This window comes from Perca fluviatilis, chromosome 15 (genome assembly GCF_010015445.1).
Source record: "Perca fluviatilis chromosome 15, GENO_Pfluv_1.0, whole genome shotgun sequence".
NCBI lineage: Eukaryota > Metazoa > Chordata > Actinopteri > Perciformes > Percidae > Perca > Perca fluviatilis.
The window spans coordinates 10,135,030-10,156,439 of NC_053126.1; the positions used below are offsets into that span (position 1 = coordinate 10,135,030).

Consider the following 21,410-nt stretch of genomic DNA (forward strand, 5'->3'; position numbering starts at 1 on the left):
TTCATACCAGAATATGGATATGCAGTTTATCATTCTGTTTCATGAAAACCTGTTTTTTGCTGTTGCTTTTAACACTGTGACCAAAAGCAAAAGAAGAACTGGGATCAAAACACTGTCTGACATGGAACCCAAACCAAATCCATGCCCATGCCTCAGTGCTACAAATAATTTAATGATTCTACATTTATCCCACTTTGGCACCATGTTTGACTGCGATGCCAAACAAATGGGAGTGCTCGAAGGCCAGTTTAGCCCTGCTTGGCCTCTCTCAGTCTGATTTAGCATCAATCAGTGTGTATAGTCTTTACAGTTGCCCACTTCTCCTGCCCGTTTATTCCATACGTCATATGTTGTGTCTCTATTTCACCCCTGCCACTGCCTCTCCCTCACCACCCACATATAGCCGAGTTGTCACTTTGTACAAGATGCTGACCGTGGTGTGTTTGTGTGTGTGTGTGTGTGTGTGTGTGTGTGTGTGTGTGTGTGTTGTAGGCTGTGTGTAGAGTATCAGTGTAGCATGTGACATTTTGTTTTAGATGAGATGTATGTTCAAAAAGGCAGTGCAGGTGTGTTAGTAAGACTGTTGTTTGTATACCCGATGGTACTTGCCGATTTAACTGGGTGCATTTGCCTGCTTTTAACTGCCAAAGTGTACGTTTACGTGTGTGTGTGTGTGTGTGTGTGTGTGTGTGTGTGTGTGTGTGTGTGTGTGTGTGTGTGTGTGTGTGTGTGCCAGCACGCCCTGCAGGTAGAGCGCAGGTTTCAAGCAGGGTTTGTCTAGTAACAGCCGCAGCACGTGACTAAAGAACACAGGCAAGAAAAAAAAATCAATCCATCGCAGACTATCTCAATTTGTCTCTCTCTCCACATATCCCAATCCCAAAAATAGCTCTGCCCCACGTCACTGCACCCCTCTCTCTCGCTCCCTCTCTCTCTCTCTCGCTCTCTCCCTCTCTCTGTCCCCCTCTCTCTACCCCTCTCTCTCCCCCTCTCTCTCCCCCCCCTCTCTCTCTCTCTCTCTAACTGAATTATTCAACAGAGCCAGAATGCACAGCTAAGAGAAAGGAGGAGAAAAATCCAGAGGGAAAGAAGAGAGAGCGAGAAACAAAGAAAAATGAAAAAGAGAAATATATGATCTTCTATATAATGTCCATACACATGCAGTAAAAATGGATAAACACTAGATTTTCACCAGATAAGTTTTTCTAAAAGCTCTTAAATATCATTTGACCATTAAAGACTAACACAGTTAATTCTTGGCACCATAACAAAATTCCTGTCAGAGTTTTCTGTATTATAAGTAAGCCACCATCAGCTATTGTGATTTATGCCCTAGTTGCTACACAGCAGCATGTTTCCATATTGATTTTGCTTCTATTTCTCAATTGCCATATATGTTACAAGGGCACCCATCTGCAGTATATCAAAAAACAGCTAGCGCGATGCATTCATCAGATTTCCGAGGATCAATTTACAGTCTGAGAACAGTGTGGCTTGTCATTTTCAGTTGCTGTTGTTGTTGCATTTCCACTTTACTATACATTTATTCATTTGGTAACATGTTATAAGCCATAAATGTGATAAGCCAATGGAACGGCTCTGTGGATGTAAGATTGTGAGACTTTCTGCTTGCCAGCGGTCAAAATACTTCCTGAGCAATTTTGACAAATGTGAATAAAATGTCTATTCACTTGTTGACAGGAAGAAAGAAAAAGACAGAAAGAAACGTAAGTTTCTCACTACCTCAAATGACCTCAGTGTTCCTCAACCTCTTTGTAAGAACACTGTGGGAGGACAGACCGATACATTTCAGTGAAACACACACACGCAAAAACACAAGCACACAGACACACACCCAGACAAGGTAAAAGTTAAACAATGCTCTGCCGATGAGCAACATCAAGTGAAGATAAATAGTAAATATGTTGCTGTTTAAATGGAAAGTAGGTATTTTAAGGTTATTTTATTTAAAGAAAGTTATTCTTTTAAATATCCAGATTTTCTATATTCTAAAAAATATTGGCTGATTAATCAGGTTGTTTTTTTCCCAGAAGACAACGCTACAGATGAAAAATAGCCTACATACAACACATAATAAGAAAAATAAAATACATTGTCCTAGTATGAAAAACAATCTAGATAGATTAGGCTCTCATGAACTCAATTTTAGTTTTTAGTTCCGTAAGTGTGTACTTGTGCATGTGTGTGTGTGCGCATGCAAACCCTAGCGCCGAGTCTGCCCGTAGGGACTCACGGATACAGATCAATTCACACATTTATTACCAGACACACACACGCATGCAAACACACACGCATGCAAACACACACAGACACACACACACACACACACACACACACACACACACACACACACACACACACACACACACACACACACACACACACACACACACACACACACACACACAAATTATAACACATATGCAGACAGAAGCACTTATTGTTGCCAACAATTACAAGCAAACTAAACTAAACCACACTTGCAGCTGTCAGGATGTTCTGCAAAGTATCCCCAAAAACTTCAAACAAATGCTTTAAATTAGCATCGCAAAAGGCAGAAGCAGCCAATTAGAGGGAGGGCAAGATGCAGTGGAGGAGAGCGAGTTGAGCAGCAGTGGCAGGGAGGAGAGAGAAAAAGAAAGAATGATGGATCGACTTTGAGCGAAGACAAAAAGTACAGGTAGTGAAACGTGAGAGGAGACGACAAACCTTCACTTCCTATCAGTCAGAGAGAGTGAAAAAAAGAGGGAGATGGAGGAAAGAGAGCAGAGGAGAAAAATGTATGTGTTGTGGGGGGGCGGGAGGGGCATTAGCAGAAACTCACTTTAACCACTCAGTGTGTGTAGTTGTTGACGGAAATCTGTTCCCTCACATCATAGGAACTGGCCTCTTATTTGGAGACGAAAACAATCAGTCCCTCCACATTGTAAACCATTAAATCATATGGTTAAGACTTTGGTTTTCGGTTAAGATTAGGGTTATGATTGAGGTTAGACTTGTAGCTGTTATGGTTGGGTGAGTCTCTCAGGAATAAGTCAATGCAATGTCTCTCTAAGTGACAAAAACAAGTTTGTGTGTGCTCTGGATGCAGTGTAGCTGGCCAACCCTGAGTGTTTGAATCTCCACCACTTTGCGTTAAATGATTTATATGCAGACAGGCAGTTTGATTCTCTTACTCTCTTTCTCTCTCTCTCTCTCTCTCTCTCCACTGTTTCTCATTAGTCTCTATAATGTCTCTGTCTCACTGACTTACCCCCTCCTTTCTTTATTTCTGTCACTCCATAGTCACTATTCTGTCTCTCTACTCCAGCTTCATATGAGAAGCAGAGCAGGAACAGCTTTTACCTCACCTCTCTCACTCTTTTGCTTCCTTTCCTTCTCCGCTTTAGAAAAGTTCATTTCATCCCACAGAGAACTACCCTTCACTTAATGCCAAGACAAAAAAAACATTTTTACAAACTTTTTTTTTTAAAGTGTGGCAACATAGGAATAGAAACGCACACAGAGACACATACTGACACCCACACTCCATGATAATGCTGTAAACTTTCCTAACTATAAGGTCTCTTTATGGCAACTGGAGAACGTAGAGCAAAGAGGGTTGAAAGAAGGTGTACTGCTACTGAAAAGTGCTCTTTTAAAGCAGCTCCTGATATTTTTAGGATGGCCTGATGTGAAAGATAAAGACTCATAGATGTGATGTGACCAGACTTGACAAGAGAGAGAGAACCCTTATGAGCAGAATGTGACCTGTAAAAGTGCATACATGTGTGCGTTTTGTGTAGGTTTTGCAAATGGAAGGAGAGAGAAAAAAGGCAGCATAAGAATGACTGACCCAGACTGTAACAGAATTATTAAGCATGTATGCATTTAAACATACACAAATTCTTTACACACACACACACACACACACACACACACACACAGCTGATGTTAAGTCTGTGTAGTCATCAACTGACAGTTGCAAGCTGGAGAAAGGCCAATAAATAATTTAGATTCTGCAGTGAATGTAGATCACTGACTCTCCACATCCACCCAAAAACACCCAGGTCCCTCTCTCTCTCTCTCTGTCTCTCTATTCCTGGGCGTGTCTCACTTACTTTCTCCCAGTCTTTCTCTCTTAATCACTTATATATATCCTGGCTATTTGTGTCGCTGGACCCGAATCACATTATTGCAAAGGAAGTAAGATACCGGATTTTTATCAGTGGTGGCCTAGTCAGGTACACTAAATATGTGGGGAAAAAACTGGCCATAGAATGTATATATGAGCTAATGTTAGTGTGCTCCCATTGGGAACTGTTGACACAATCAGCAGACACACACAACAAGCATTACACCGACTTGAATTTGTCAGCAACTGTACAATTTACTTGAACTAAAATACAAAGAAATCTTCATATTCATTAGTAGCACTAGTAGTAGTGGTGGTAGTGTAGAGTTACCATCCTTTGGTTTGATGACAGCATGTGTGTAGTTAACACAATGGCAAGTTGTGGCAAACAATAAAAGGTATTTAAGACACAGACGAGGGAGGTTGACTACTCAGTGAAACACCGAGGCGAGAGATTAAACCTAGTCTTGAGTGGTGATTTGATCGGTCAACAATTCTGGGTCATATCGTATAGGATCAGATATGGATCTAGACGATTAAGGCACTACTATTTAATCACAAGCACACACAACACGAGCACATCTACTGTAAGCAAAAACTAACGGCATGCTCATATATATTGGCTGAATTAACATTGTTTATATAGTCAACAGAATATTCAAAGCATCTTTTCTAACTTAACGTCTTATGATTATGAAAGGGTGGTTCATTTCTAAAACACATTACTTGGATAATATTTCATATTAAGCTCGTTACTATAGATAGCTAGAACATATATTGACTTCCTCTCCATTTACAACAGCACAGGAAAACAAGTGTACGCTGATGACGCAGTCAACACCATATGGTGTGTGTGTGTGTGTGTAGTGTATGTGTGTGGGGGTGAATGTGTGTGTTTGTGTGTAATGCTTGCGGGTGATAAAATGAGTGTCCTGCAGATGTGCACATTATGAACTTAATTGACACTTAATACATAGCTACACAGAAAGAAAACATCCATTTGCAGGGATGCATGGTTTACATTAACTCCTGATATGAACAATAAGGTCAAATGGGCATTTAGGGTCAAAGGAAAGTTGGACAGCCAATGGGGAATTTCATTTCTAAGGTCCATTAGGATGACCTATTTAGTTTCAACTTTCCCCCAGCATGTAACCTGATAGATCATTTCTGAGCACACAAGGACAACAGCACAATCACAATTTTTATGTTATACACTTGAATACAGTATGGCCTGTGTAATAATTCTGGGGCATGTAGGTTATGTCTTCTTCTGAGATGATTTGATATGTATTTATGGTCCAACATCTGATAAACCAATGTTACACGGTTATTCAATATCAATCTATTTGGCTGTGATTTTGACTCAGTTCAGATTTAATAGGCCTGGATATTTTTCTTGTACATTAATTTAAGTTTTATTGGTAGTAGCCATATTTTAAAAAGATTCATACGTTTTTTTATTTTGTTTTAGTAGTGTAAGGATAACATCTTAGCTAGTCTTCCAGGAGCAGGATTGTTTTAGTCAAATGTTAACTTACTGGGTTTTGAAGTTTGCCACCGTCAATAGTGGTGGGCAGATGTCCTTGCAAATAAAACTGCTATTGACTGGGAGAAGAAGTTAGCCTATGTTACATTGAAGTAACCCTAGATGCTAACGTTCACTGCTCGTTGACTGCTCTTGCCGAAAATTATTGACAAAACGTCGCCTTGGTAAAATTCTCACAAGGTTTGTGGTGCCACCGGCATAGTTTATGATCTGTTGCACTTTTTTCCAATTTCCAGCAGTGTTGGACACAGTAGAGTCCTACATTTCTTACGACATGGAATTCGGAAAGAATATGGTTCAAGGCAGATGTGGCATGGGGTAATTGTAGGCTACAGCAACGTACAGGTAGATAGCAGGTGAGGGTCGGGCAACTCACGCAAACACTTACGTGAAGGACGGGGGCAGAAAAACCGGGTAAGAAGTTACCGTAAACTACCAAATAGCCATAAGACAGTATTCAAACAATGAATATCAAATAATAACAATTGACTGATAATAACACAAGGGTCATGGGATTACCCACTACAATGGCTCACATGATTATAACCCTGAATAGTTAATCTTTATGTTTAAAAAAAAAAAAGTCACTTCAGAAAATAAATGTGTTCTGCCTCTGAAAGACGTTTCACAACATGGAAAGAAAATGTATGTAATAAGGTGTATTGCATGGTATTATTTCTGTAATTAAATCATATTGAAGTAGCCTACCATAGGCTATAATGTATGCACTAATTCTTACAAAAATTACATTTTGAGATTGGATTGTATCTGACCACTATGCTCTGTGTGTGTAGTTCAGTATGTTAATCAAACTCAGTGTGGAAGATAAATGATGGTATTAATTGTATTTAACATTTGCCTATTGTTGCAAATGACGAAATGGCACAGTAACCGGCCTGAACTCTGTAATGCTAATTCTAATTAAACAACCAAATATCTGCCCACTGTATCTAAATGTGGATATGAGAGAATAGTTATTTATATGGTACTCCCATGGGTCCAGAGTCAGTTCACAACTAAATAAAGCCGCAGGTCATAATTCTGCTGAATAGTGAATCCACTGAGACTCTGGTGTATCAAAAAGCTGTTTCAATCAGTGAAAAATAAGTCAGTTGACTCAACATGAATCTGGTTACACTTCTGTTGGCTGCAGGTTCTAATGAATGAATCACAGTCTTCCTCTATACTTTAATGAACTATACCACCAATATTGCTGAGCCCTTCATTGTGTTATGCAATAAGATTTACACTGATGCTGACCATACGGTCAGGGAAGTGACTAATGGCAGAAACTGTATTACCACACCCTCTTAAAGTTAGGGCTGTTTAAAGATGCTCTAAGCGATGTTGAGTGATGTCACTTCTTGTTGTTCAGGTTGGCGCAGTTTGTTTTTGTTGCCATTTGTGGAGCCTGGGCTGTCTACAGAGACCGCCTTTTTTTACAGTGTGTTCAGGGGACAGGGAGCTAGCAGATAGTGAGGAGATGTTTGTTGTATGTGACAACAAATGTTGTAGCCTAAGAAATGCGTGACATTGCTTAGAGCACCTTTAAATACGTTTTATTTTGCCACTCATATTGTTTTGGGTCCATCAATGTTCAGTGTTTGCTGGTATGAGCCTAATATTATTTTGTTCCAATATGCCAGCATACACATCTTTTATAAAATATATGGCGATATAGTATCTGTGGTGGGGAGATTGCTAGTGTGGACCGGTTGTGGTAAGATTTGGACAGAAAGCCTCTCTTTGAGCCCAGCATTAAAAAAGGATGGAGGTTCAAATGCAGTCAGTAAGGATATCCTTAATGAAATTGCTGGGAGCCACTCTGAGGATTATTCGCTGGCAATGTTGTACTGTATGTTAGGAATGGGTTTTAATGCAGTGAAATGGGAGAGTTACTACATGACACACTACATATATCCAGAGCACAATATGAGCACAATGTGACAGTCCTTCCAGAAAAATGCGGAGTTTTTTTGTGATTGTTGCGGGCAAAAATCCTTGATTATGCGGCACATGTCTTAAAAAAAGCGATGGAATATGCGGGATATTTATGCAATTTTATGCGATGAAATTGCGGGAACTTGCAAAAACTGTGGTTTGATGAAAACGAGAAAAAAAAGTGGTTCCCCCAACACCCTGCTTTTCGATGAGGTTTACGTCGCGTAATTAGGTCACTTCATAACGTTCCCATGGCAACAGGGGAAAATGGCTGCTCTTGTGTGAAGTAAACGCAACATTTTTCAACTTTCTGCTAAGATATATGTGACTTTTTTGCAACGAAAATGCAGGGATTATTAAATCATGCAAGCACCGCATATTTTGCGCAGAAATCAGCAATTTATGCGCCAAAAGTGCGGCGTATTGGAAAAAATGCGGCCCCCGCATAAATATGCGGACTTTGTCTGATTATGCATTGGATTTGGATCTGAAAGTTCTAGAAAAAAAACAAAACTGTTGTTTGAAAGCACATCAACTAATAAGACACTTAACACTATGTCCACAGTGATGCAGTGGGGTCTGGAGATGTCTATGATTGATGGTAATTGTCACCACACCACCTTCTGCAGATTGAGGACTACCTCAACTGTCTCAAGCTTAAAGGGTAACTACCGTTTTTTTTCAACCTTTTCAAAATATTTTCCTATGTTTTTGTGCCTAGCCCCCAATTTCCACCGGTTACGGAACGTCTGTGGATCCGCTCCGGCGGTGGAGTCATTAGGTTTCCATTAAAGTCAATGTGTGTATTTCCACTGGCTGCATAACGGCTGCGTTCCGACTCCAGCAGCCGATCCACAGCCCTCCGGAGGAGATACGCAGAGCTTCTATTTTTGCCGGACGCCGGAGAGCTCCGCAGCAATTCAGCACAGAGCAGATAGTGCGGGACAGGAAGTCGAGCACAGAAGCAAAATAAAACTTCCGGTTCATTTTCAAAATAAAATACACCATGCCGACGGCGGATCATATTTCCCTGCACTACACCTTGAAAACACAGCACAGAGTTGTTTCCCCTCTAGTCCTCCGGATGGAAACAAACTTGTTGGTTTTGTGGTTCTATTCTACCTGAATTCGCGAGATCTGGTGGGTCCTTGTGACTTCAGCTGTCAGTCATGGTCGCAGCCGTTACGCAACAAATCCGGACCTGGTGGGTATTGACGGACAGCGGGGCACCGAGCCGACACGCAGCGGAGCCGGTCTGCAGACGTTCTGCATTCGGTGGAAATCCCCAGTAAGTGACAGATGGGAACAAAAATCTTTGAAATTGGTCCAGTATTAAGCAAGATCGCTGCAATCTGCAGAGGCGAAACAGGCTACAATGTAATAGGGCAATTGTCCAGCTTGTATTTACCTCCACTAAAGTGCCTGGCAACATTATGTAAAGGATTTCTAAGGAGGTCGACCTTTCTGTTAAAGAGTAAGATCCATTTTTTTAAACATAAAACCATCCGCGAAATTGCATTCGCTAAACCCATAGATTCCATGTAAATAAACAATAATTTTAGCATCGTAAAATGCACTTCATTCAAAGTCGACAGAAACTAAATAAACTTATGAAACCCCATTTTGGGTCATCTTTCCACTTTTCCAACCATCATAACTCTAGTTTCGGTTGAAATAAACACATAGTTTACCGATTTACATGTGTTGGCTCTATACACGCTAAATCTGTCTGGTGGGTTTTGCGCTAGCAACTTCAGAGCTGTTTCTGGTTAAACAGAAAGGTCTCAAAGATGTTTTAAAGGTCTATCTCTGAAGGGATCCTTTCCATAATGTTGTCAGACACTTAGAATATCAATATGAGCCTGTCAGTGGCAAAAAGAGCACTTTTGTGAAGGTAAATACAAGCTGGACAATTGCCCTATTAACTTACATTGTAGGTTGTTTCGCCTCTGCCGACTGCAGCGATCTGGCTTAATACTGCACCAATGTCAAAGATTGTTGTTCCCATCAGTCACTTAAACAGGAAAATAGGGGTCAGGTTGAAAGAAAAAAAAAAAAAAAAAAAAAGGTAGTTACCCTTTAAGCACATTTGGTAACTCAGTAAGACCTAATCCATTCAAAAAACAATGAATCATGAATCAGTCCGATATAACCAAACCCTTCACCAAAAAATTGGTGATTTAATACCTAATAATTAATGAGACATTTACTGGAATTTTTTTCCAAAGATGCTGTGGGTTTTGTCTTTGAAATATCGATTAGAAGGAGGTTATGAAAATCTCAGCATTTCATTATAAAATCCATTTTGTTTCTTCTAGTCTTCGCTTGGTTAGTTTTTCCACATTAAGCCACACCATAACATCATCGGTTTCTCAGACTTACTCAGGATTGCCCACAATAGACCAAGTTATACGGCGGATGGACAGTATAACGTGAATGTATTCCCTGGTTGGGGCAAAAAAAAAAAAAAAAAAAAAAAAAAAAAAAAAAAAAAAAAAAAAAAAAAAAAAAAAAAAAAAAAAAAAAAAAAAAAAAAAAAAAAAAAAAAAAAAAAAAAAAAAAAAAAAAAAAAAAAAAAAAAAAAAAAAAAAAAAAAAAAGAGAGGATTGGGGAGGGATTTTTTTTGGTTATAAAAAAAAATTTTAAAAAAAATTAAAAAACAAACCCATTTGTGTTGGGACTGTGTACTGTACTTGAAATACCACAAATAACACAAATAAAAACATTATTGCAAATTCAGAAAAAAATAGATGATAGTAAACCTTCCTCAACAGCTGATTTCTAGACCATCACGGACCAATCATAAAGTTCCAAGAAACCAACCTCACTAATGTCACAGAGCAGAGATGTTAAATATTATAAAACAAAATAAGCAATCTCATCTGTTGTGTACGGCTACAAGTTTACATAGCAATATCTGAGCAAGCACTCGTGAAATCTTGAAATTACCTATTCACAGTTCTACACCTAAAGTTATTTAAATATTAGATTGACCTAAGAACTGTACCAAGAACAACCACATCTTAACCCATTCATTTCACAGCACTGTGCTATACAAGACACTGCTTCTGTTTATGTTCACAATTATTCTCCACACAAAGAATGTAGATACTAAATTTCCATTTACGGTAGTTCAGCTCTATTCTTTCGGCTTCCTGCCTTCACCAGAGCCATCATCACAAGGTTATGGACATTTCCCATGCTGCCACATATAATTATGAGGGGAAAAAAATACGTAATGAGATCAGATGATGATAATCATAGCAGACTACTTGTCCTAGGAAAGGCACAGGTGTTACTAATAACATAAACGTTCGCTCCGTTTCATTCATGTGTCGCAGTAAGCTATGACAGTGGGCCAGTGAGCCAGCCATGCACATTATCAGGACCCTGAAAATGAAACAGCTAAGTGGAATTCAGCCATCATTCATTTTATGATTTATACATTTGCTTCTCCTATTGTGACATGTCAAAAAATGTCCTCTTTAAAAAGAGGTCTATCACAACTTGCCACTCACAGGAAAGTCGTCTGAACTTTAACCTAACAAGGTCCAGCTTTAGACACTTTAAAGAGTATTTATTTCAAAGGCCAGTACAAGAAAAAAAACTATAATTATTGTGCATCCCTACTGCCTTAGATGTTGGATACCCTGGATCAAATCACCATAAGACCCTCTGCCATTGGCCCCTTTTTTCTTGCCTGTTTTGTTATTAGCACAGTCAAGGTTGAAATCAGTGTAACAATTGTTTTTCTCTCAGCCGTCAGTTACAGTTACATTTCTTCTTCTTTTCTATCAGTACAGTATGTGAACTCTGTGGCTGGCATTTTTAATAAATTGAAAACACTATTACTGTTGCTGAGAAGCAGGGAACACAGCTTAATTACATAGCGTTACGTTTTAAAGTAAGAAATCCACCATTTGAAAACCATTTGTACAAATGACTAGTTTCATTCAAAATGAATGCACTACTTCAAGACTGCAAGGAAATCTTTGAATGTCAGAGTTATTAAATAGTATTTTGGAAAGGAAATATATGATTATACAACATCAGATTGTCTGCACACACTCGCCCTCTCTCACTAACACACGTTTGTCATTTAGATGGTGAATAGACATGATTCAGAGGCACTATAAGTAGCTCCTGCATTTCACTAGAGCAGCCCAATTAGTGTGTGTAGTTATGTCACGGCTCAAGCATCAGCATGGATCAATACAATCATTACTCCAATTTCCCCTCTTGTCATTAACACTCACACAGAAAACTTGCTTCCACATTCGTATGCAATCACACAGACATACACAAGTCCTGCAAATGAAAATACTGAAATCACTTGCTATTTCTCCCCTGAATGGTGCAATACGTGCTGGTTATCATGAAAGATGAAAATGCAGGGAATTGCTGGAATTTTAACACTGTCACACTCAGTGGTGCACACACACACACACACACACACACACACACACACACACACACACACACACACACACAGTTTGAAATTGTGCCACATTCATTCAGTGACACCTGCAGCTTGTGTGATTAAGAGTCAGCTCAAAATGGGGAAAAGATTTAAATACTGTGTCAAAGCACAAGTTAATAGCCTACTATACTCACACTTACCTGCTCTCTCTACACACACACACCTGCATCATGCTGATATGGGAGCTTGTGTGTGCATCACTGCAAGGATACACACACACACACACAAATTGTAGCTGCTTATTTTCATCTCTCTCTAGGTCTCTCCCACCTTTCTCTCTCCCCCCCCCTCCTCTCTCTCCTGTTTCTCTAGCCGCGCTAAGCCTATACTGCCCATGCTGACATCAGCAACCAGCAGCGCCCCCTTGACACCCCCTCCCAAACCACTACCACACACACACGAAACGTATATCAAGCAGGTCCCTCACGACTGTGACATGAAATTACTAACAGTGATTGATGGTGATCAACAGCTTCATGAAAGGGGCTGCTGGTTCATGCCCCCCTTCTCTTAATTAACTATAAATTACATGTCGAGCATTTCCTCTGTGACCTCATGTAGCCTATATGGGCCTGCACTGATGTATGTGCTTGTTACACCTTTGTTATTATGACATAACTTAAAGGCCTTAACTCATGGAATGAGAAAACATTTAAACCATCCAATCATATGGCTGCACATTAGGCCTACCTGATCGTCGGGCAAGGCCTACAGTAGCAGCTTTTACTCACTGTACTATGCCAGGTAAAGGATATGGCCATTCGGTGATCTTTTTGGCGTATTTTCTGACGAAGTTATCCTCACTGAAAATGAACAGCGAGCGGTTGACAGTGAAACAGTTCTGGCGCACGGGAATGGGGTTATAGAGGGCCATAGTCCGGGCTCTCTGCGCCATAGACTGCTTGTACATTCTCTGGGTCCCGGGCCCTCCGGGTGGACCGTGGCCATGCCCGTGGCCATGCCCGTGGCCGTGAACGTGTCCGTGGGGTCCTCCTTGCCTGCTACCACCGCGGCCGCCCGGGCCCCCACTGCCGGGCCCTCCGCCATACCTGGACTGTACCTCATCTCCGAACCGCGCCATTCTCTGACCACCGAAAGCCAATCTTCACGAAGCAGCGGAGAAGAAGACCAATGCTCAGCTGTGTAGCCACACAACATTACATCCCATCTGGATCAGAACGTCTCATATGCACAACGGGTTGTCTTGTAAGCTTACGCTGAACACCTGCACCCGGCGAGCGGTTCTATGCTGGTTTTAGCAGACGAGGACGCCCATGTAGGCTGCTGTCTCCTTCTGCGTCTCTGCCAACGGCCAATTGTGGGTGTGAGGAAATTAAATGTGTGGTCGGTTGGCTGACTGGTTGCACTGTAGGGTAGTGCTGTGGGGTGTCTCAGTCTTAGTCGGTTCTTATGTCCGTATGAAGCAGGTTTCGCCCCCAACATGAAATCATGGGGAGAATGTAGCGAGTTAACATGAATGTTTCATGTTCTCCATGGTTCATGCCTGCATCAGAGCGCACCACAGCCTCCTGCACCTTTGTGGACGATTTATTTCTTTACTCTCATGACAGCATGTAATGACAATCTAAACGACTCTAAATCACACAGGCCTCAATAAATCAGATTGTCGAAAATAAATCTGGGAAAATGGTTAACAGCCCGTAGCTATGGCCGTCAGTGACGTTCATTTTGGAAACGGTCGCGGTTCCGAAGACTTAAAAGGCATTGACAAGGGAAAAAGCTACTATTATTTATTTAATTTCGAAACATCCGCAATGTTTGGCATAGTGTGTGGGAATAATGGGGCTCCCGCCACCTTACAGTTGTTTTACCAGTGCGACCTAATAAGCCTGGAGACCAGGACAATTCTGACATTTGTTATTAATGCGTCTTATTTCAGAGTGCACAATCTCGAGTAGAAAGGAGAAAGAAAAATACCGTTTTCCTTTGAAATGTCGGTGTCATTGTTGTCAAGCGCTGAAGATGAAATAATTGTCTCAAACGAATTCAATAATATCCTCCCTCGTTGCAACCATCATCTCCTCTCCGTCACCTGCGCGGCCATCCAGAAGCTGAGAAAGGGACACACGGACGGCGTCGTCAAAAACAAGGGTATGACGGCCGCTTCTCCGCCGTCTTACACCCTCTCATGATCTTGGTTTGGATGTTCGAGGTGCAGCAGTGTCGAAAAAGTCCCTCACCATCCCCGCCCCGAAAAGTCTACCTTCGTCCGCACTGATAAGCCCAAATGTCCTGGCAGAGCGTCCTTTCTCTCTCTCTGATTGGAGTAGGGTAGAGCGTTCCTCACGGCCTCCTCTCTCTTCGTCCAGCGGCCCCAAGGGGAGGAGGAGGGGTGGGGAGGGGGACAGAAGGACGGATGGATAGATGGATCGGTGATGAGTGGATGGAGACAAAAATGAAAGGGAGGGGACCTGCTCTTTCTTTGGAATTCAGGCCAGAAAATTAAGCCTGTAAATTAAATAACTTGCACCGCGCGCGAAATCGTTGTCTTTCAGTTTGTGTGAACAATGCGAGCCTGATCGGTTCTGCAGCTGCAGCACATGACGCACGCAGCTCGTCCAACTTCCAGACGTAGGCTATGTTACGGACGGAGGCATCGACTATCGCCTGTTTATTTTAAGGTGCTTCGGGCTATAGCCCTGCCCAGCTGAACTGGACCTCACAAGCAACCCAACTCCAAATCAATTTCAAATAATGCGTAAAGGAGCCTGTTGGCGCATAGAGGATGAGGTGACATCGGCAACTGTGTGTCTGTGTTTCTCATTTCCTTCCATCTCTGTGTAAGTGTGTATTTCATAAAGACCTAATAAGTATGCTTATTATAGCCAGATGCGCGCGTATGTGTGGCGGAGAGGCGGGGTGTTGGCGGCATGCAGCTTGTGCAAAGATACAGCTGCAACCCAAGCTGACAATGACTGCGCGCACACGGGCGAAAGTGCGCGGCAAAGTGTGCGCGCCCGAGTCTGCGAGTGTTTGTTAGGGAAGGTGGAGGCTATTCTTAGCAACAGACATTTGGAAATTAATGGACGAAGAGCGCTCTCTCCTCCCTCCCACCCTCCCTCCCTCCCCGAAACCGAGTCGAGGATCATCTTCCCTGGCTCCCTCTCCTCTTCTCCTCTCCTCGAGGCTTCTCTCATAGCTCCACCAAAACACAGGTGCCTGTTCAAGGTGCGCCGCATGATTTGCGCTAAAGTCAAGGCACAACACATATTTTCAATTACATAACACACAGGAAACAGAGACAACGTGGATAGATAAAGCCAAGAGATAATACGAACTGCAGTATTTTTTTTTGTGATAACATTTCTATACATTATCTATGTTAAAAAAAAATCATTTTGAAACATCTTTAGTTTCAAACTGAAATCTCCAAGGTTGCAGTTTCCGTCTGAATACCGACTGTATTTTCATCTTTGATTGTACATGATGGTTCTATTGAATTTTCTGGGTCATGTAGAGTGATGACAAAGAGAGGTCTCATGTTCAATGCATGCTATAAGTCACTCACAACTAGGCCTACAAGGTGAGCCAAGAACTGGTGCCACGTTACGTTAAGCCCCGGAGAGGAGAGGAAATCACAGGGAAAACATTCTTTTAATCTATCATGTGGCTAATTGATTGACTCTAGAAATAGCTGCATCTGTGAATGGGAAATACATATATAGCCTACATAGATTTAAGGTTGACCGGGAGAAGTAATTCACCTCTCCAAGAGACTGAAGCAGAACACTGCACATGTGAACGTTAATCGATAACAGCACGACCTTAAACGTCTATCCGATATGTCAGAAAGGGATCGTTTTGCATTGTGTCCACTTAAGCAAGGCTTCCGGCCGCGAGAGCGAGACTGACCCCACCACAAGGGCATGCAAGAACACAAATCTTAATTCTTGATCAATTAATTCCAGATAACCAGAGAGAGAAAGAGAGAGAGAGAGAGAGAGAGAGAGAGAGAGAGAGAGCTATAGATAGATAGATAGATAGATAGATAGATAGTCACTGAAACAAGTGATATACTGCTAACCTCACTGCCATAAAGTGAGGACCATGGACAGCACCACAAAATCAGCACCAATGTCCTCATGCCAGGGACGTGTCAGCACCACGGAGAGCGCCTCCAAAAGCTCAAACAGCACCAACTTTATCCTACAACTATCAATCCATGGATAGTAAAACACCATTTACAAAATAATATAATGACCACACCAGCACAGTAGCTGGTATCACAAACCTAAAAAAAACAACATTAACAGCATGAAAAAACTTAAAAGGGACGTGTCAGCACCACGGAGAGCGCCTCCAAAAGCTCACACAGCACCAACTTTATCCTACAACTATCAATCCATGGATAGTAAAACACCATTTACAAAATAATATAATGACCACACCAGCACAGTAGCTGGTATCACAAACCTAAAAAAAACAACATTAACAGCATGAAAAAACTTAAAGAAAAGGAAGGAAATAAATGTCTTATTTATTTCCTTCCTTTTCTTTAATTTTTTTCATGCTGTTAATGTGGTCTGCAAAGAAATGTACAAGGTATTGTATGTTTATATCATAATACGATGTCTTCTTCTTTCGCTACCTTTTGGCTGGTTCCAGTTTAAATTATGCTGCACATGATGGGTGTGTTACAAATGCTAAGACTGCAGTTTTCTTACACAATCTCAGCTGTCTAAAAAACATCACCATAAGCTAAAAAACTACTAACAATGATTGATGATTCAGATGCAGTGAGCACATATGAAATGTATATCATTTTGGCTTTAAAAAAAAAAGTGTCTTCCAATTTTATAGGTTGTTCTTTCTTTTCTATCCTGTGTATCTGTGTGTTCACAAATGTATGTGTTTACACTTGGGTGTGATGATCTGTGAAATTATCTATTGCCCTTCAGAGCTGGAGCCTTTGAGGAGCAGCAGCCTTCTGTCCAAACCTGTTATTCCACACAGCCAGCACAAGAAGCACTGAAGAGCAACAGCTCCCAGGCCACCCATGCATAAAACATTGTTACCTCACAAGAACACATACACTGTCTCTATAGAAGAGATAGAGATACATGATCATCTCTGTGTATTCATAGCATATTTGGCTGAGAAAAATAATACAACATGATAGGCTCTACAGCAGTGTCTTTGTGAGTGAGTGTAAATTGCAGCATGCCTTTGACCAGGACTGAAACCACACATTGTCTTTAAGATATGGGTACACAAATCCTCTTTACAATAAAATAAAATATGAAAATGCGCATGCTTGTCAATGGAATTTACAGTATGTCGACTAATAGCATATTTAGCAAACGTGATTAGCTTCAGGGATTGTTTTACATTTACGTTGGATGCTGAACTCTGCAAGGAAGCAGTAGCAATAACAACTGCGTCTTCGAAAATAAAGGTAATGATTCAGCACAACTAGACGGAGAAAGTAATTACACTTCTGATGACTGTTTTCCGTTGTGTTATTTTTTTTTCCTTTCTTTCTATGTCAGATGTTTAAATGGGTGTAGCTGTGAGGCTGGAGCTCTGAGGCGAGGGCCTAAAAAGGAGTGTCGTGACTCAATGATTCATAAGGCTGAATAATTCAATGGCTGGATGCATGTAGAGCACTCCGCCCCTGCTGAACCCGGTCCTCCACAGACCCAATGCAGACTTAAATGTAAACCTCTGCAAGACTGGTCCACATCATACACAGCAAATTGTGGTTTACCGCCATACATCAGTTTATGATATATTACAGTATGTGTCAAAAATACTGTTTTGCAGTTGCCATAAAATACATCTTTATACAACCAGTAAAAAGTAAGGTAGGTGAAGATTCCAGATTCCATAGAAAATTAGGTCAGATGCTGCATTTAGTTTAGTTTAACTAAACTGAAGCTTAGTCTAACTGTGTAACAGAATGGTTTCTGGCACTACATCAAAATGTATAGAAATTTTAAAGTAATAGATAGATAGATAATAGGATCATATTGTAAATAAATAGAGCACATGCACATATATCCCATACACATTGTGAAGAGCTGGAAGCCCAGACAGTTCATGACCATGGAGGGCGCCAGGCGAGGAGGATGCAGAGCATGTTGGACTATGGGACACACTGGTTGACAGGACAGACGCCCAGAGACAGGTATGCAGACTCACAGCTAGACAACATGGGAGAAAAGGATTTTGTATTACCCCCCTCACACTGCTTTCTCCCTCTGTGTGTGTCCTAGGGTCCACCTCACTGTGTGAACTTAACTTAAGAAGAGAACTCTACTGACTTAGCATTCCTTTCCTATAACATTGTACGACTCATGATGGATAGTTAATAGTGAATCACTTGAGGCCATTTACCAGATTTCACGCAGCTCCGGAGCCACAAAAGGCTTTATACTATTTTTTTCACATATGCAATAGCACTCCCTAAAGGCTCTGACACACCAACCCGATTATCGGCCATCGGACAGTCTGGCGAGGTCGGTGACTCGAGTCTGTTCAGTGTGTTCCGTGCCGTCGTCAGTCGGAGGAGCCGTCGGCATCCATTTTGGCCGATTTGACTTGTTGAATCGGTGCAAGAAGCCCGAGAGCTGACAACGCCACTATCTTATTATTACTAGCCATCGTATTTTCTTCTGTTCAGCGAGTAATGACAACAACGATCCTTCTTGACTACTATCAACACTCTCTGATGAAAACATGACTGACGACAGCGTGCTCTGTGTTTACTAGGTCTAGAGAGATGTTCCGTCATTTCCGGTTTTCTTTTTTTGGGCGACAATACAGATTAGAGCCGCGCGCAGAACGTACGCTCAAGTCGGCGTCGCTTCGGTGTGTTCCGAGGCACTTTTTTGAGAGACGGGAGCCGACTGATCAGTCCGACTGCCTTTTCTGCCGACAGCCAGCCGTCGGATTGGAGTGTCAGAGCCTTAAGACCCGTAAACAGACTTTGATGTGTAAAATTGGTGGAGTGGAGTTCCCCTTTAAGTTTATGTACCTCTTCTAAAAAAGTGCTAGCATAACAACCACTCTGTCCCACTTCATTTATTTTTCATGATTTTATGATGCATACAAATCTTTAGATTATGACATTCTGAGTTCTTGGTGCTTATGCGCATTTACTGCAGATGGGTTTGTACATTCCAAACTGACCACTGCCAAGTATTTTTCTGGTGATTTTCACTTTAATTGCATGATTCAACAGAAGGCATAATGATGCCTCCAAGACAAGCTGAACGATGATAACGCAGTGAATCATAGAAGCTTTAAATGAGTGCACCAACTGGGAATGAGAATATGAACCCAAAACACTCATCATGGCTGGATGAATGTAATGCTAGGGGCAGCAACATGGCATCCAACAATGAAATGGGCATCACATCAGTTATATATGTGTGTATGTGTGTGTGTGTGTGTGTGTGTGTGTGTGTGTGTGTGTGTGTGTGTGTGTGTGTGTGTGTGTGTGTGTGTGTGTGTGTGTCTTGGAGGAGGGGTGGTGTGAGTTAGTTTTATTGTGGATGCTCACTGACCGAGACCAACAGAAGGCTCACAGTAGGCGCACTAATAAACCTTTTATATAGGCAGTGGATGTGTTTGGATGTGCATATTACATGTGCAGGCTCATGCTCACATGCATTAAAAGTGCAACACACAAAAATACACTCAAATAAGAAGTTTTCAGCAGCCTGCAGAACAAAGCATAAGGCATTTTTAAACATCTAGAAAAATGAACCTACTCATAAGTAGGGTAATGCAGCTAGCTGGTTCTGCACAAGCAAAATCTTCCTCCATCTCTTCCTCCATCTCGGGGTTCCCTGACAGTTACCCTTCTTAGATCTTATCTACCTGATACAGAATTTAAACATCAGTTGTAAGCTCCACACATTTCATGTGAGGGCAATTATGTCTCACTTTCCTTCTATACGGTTACAGTATTTCACTAACAAAGGGTTTGCCTGTAAACAAAGTAAAAGAGGAAGCAGGAGAGAGAAAGACAGACAGAGAGAGAGAGAGAGAGAGAGAGAGAGAGAGAGACAGAGAGAGAGTGTAACCTGTCCATATTGGTAAATGGGCCAGTGTTTTTTTTTCTGGTCCCCACTTGAACTGCTCTCAAAGCTCCCTTTCTTTTTCAACCCTTGAAATATTTCATGGCCCAAAAAGTGACATAGGGGACACAGAAAGTAATGTATATTTAAAAAAATTAATTATTATTTTAATTTGATTCTGTATTTACTGGTTCCTATTTTTTTGTTTCTTTAATAATTTCTGCATATTCTGTTCCTAGATCTGTTTAACCCAAATATACACATTCCCTTATTTATTTAATTCACCTATCATTTATTTGTGTTTTTATGACGGAGGCTGTCACTCAAGTATGATACATACTGAACTATTAGGTTATTATTAACTTAAGAAATAAGAGTTATAAACATTATCAATCTGAGAAAAATCTAAGTGCTTGTAATCAACAAGACCTGAAAAAAAGCAAAACCTTTGTTTTGTCCTTCTGTATTTACACACTTGGCAGTAGACAAATTAGAAACACAACTTCCTCTCTTAATGTTTCTCTTTGAAAGTTTTTACTAGAGGTTGGCACAGGTGAAGTGGACAAGACAACTGACCTGAGTGTATTTACAATCATGAGTCTCCACTGCCCTACGGTGCTCACAGCGAAGAACTACAACATCTTCAGTCCCTCTTTTTCTTCTTGTTGTGTTCACATCCTAAAGCTATAGAGAGCAAGAAGGGTTGCACTTAGTACACTTCTTTTAAGGCTGATCACTTCATAAAGGCCTGAAAGCGTGTCCATACAGATAACATACAAACCGCATAAACTGATGCAAGCTGTTGGGCAATAATATGATGAGTTATTGATGGTAATTAAAATGTGTCACCACTGTCCGTTGTTGTTTGCTTCTCTACCCTTCACAGGATCATTATCATATGACATTACCAACATGAGACAATTAGTAAGTCTGCATGTTTATAATAATGATCTATTTCTATTTCTTATCAAAGTTAACATGTGTACACAAGGGACTTCGTTCAAAAACCAAACCATGCAAGTCATGTCAGAAATATATTCTATATAATAATTATACATTCTCAATATAAAAAAGGTTATATCAGAAAAATGTGTGAGACTGTATTTCAACTTAGGTGAAAATCTATTTGAGGTATTTATTTAAAATATTTTCTATTTTCAAATTATAGTTAGATTAGCAAACGCTTTCATTTCGAACGTGTTCATTTTCTACTCACACCTTGGGCAGAGAAATCCCAGATGTGTTTCACTGCTGGAAGAC

General features: G+C 40.9%; 1 protein-coding gene across 17 annotated transcripts in view; it reads right to left on the reverse strand.

Annotated features, from left to right (window-relative positions):
* Positions 1-14,453, reverse strand: part of cacna1aa (calcium channel, voltage-dependent, P/Q type, alpha 1A subunit, a) — an 88,197-nt gene extending 73,744 nt beyond the window's left edge. For 10 of the 17 annotated variants that reach the window (XM_039824128.1, XM_039824124.1, XM_039824121.1 and 7 more), the window contains exon 1: positions 12,861-14,451. In XM_039824128.1, the coding sequence (XP_039680062.1) occupies positions 12,861-13,186 (326 nt within the window). In that variant the 5' untranslated portion in view covers positions 13,187-14,451. Of the gene's footprint in view, positions 1-12,860 lie in introns of all 17 variants that reach the window. The other 7 variants (XM_039824129.1, XM_039824126.1, XM_039824122.1 and 4 more) reach the window with 2 other exon arrangements.
* Positions 14,454-21,410: the final 6,957 nt, after the last annotated feature.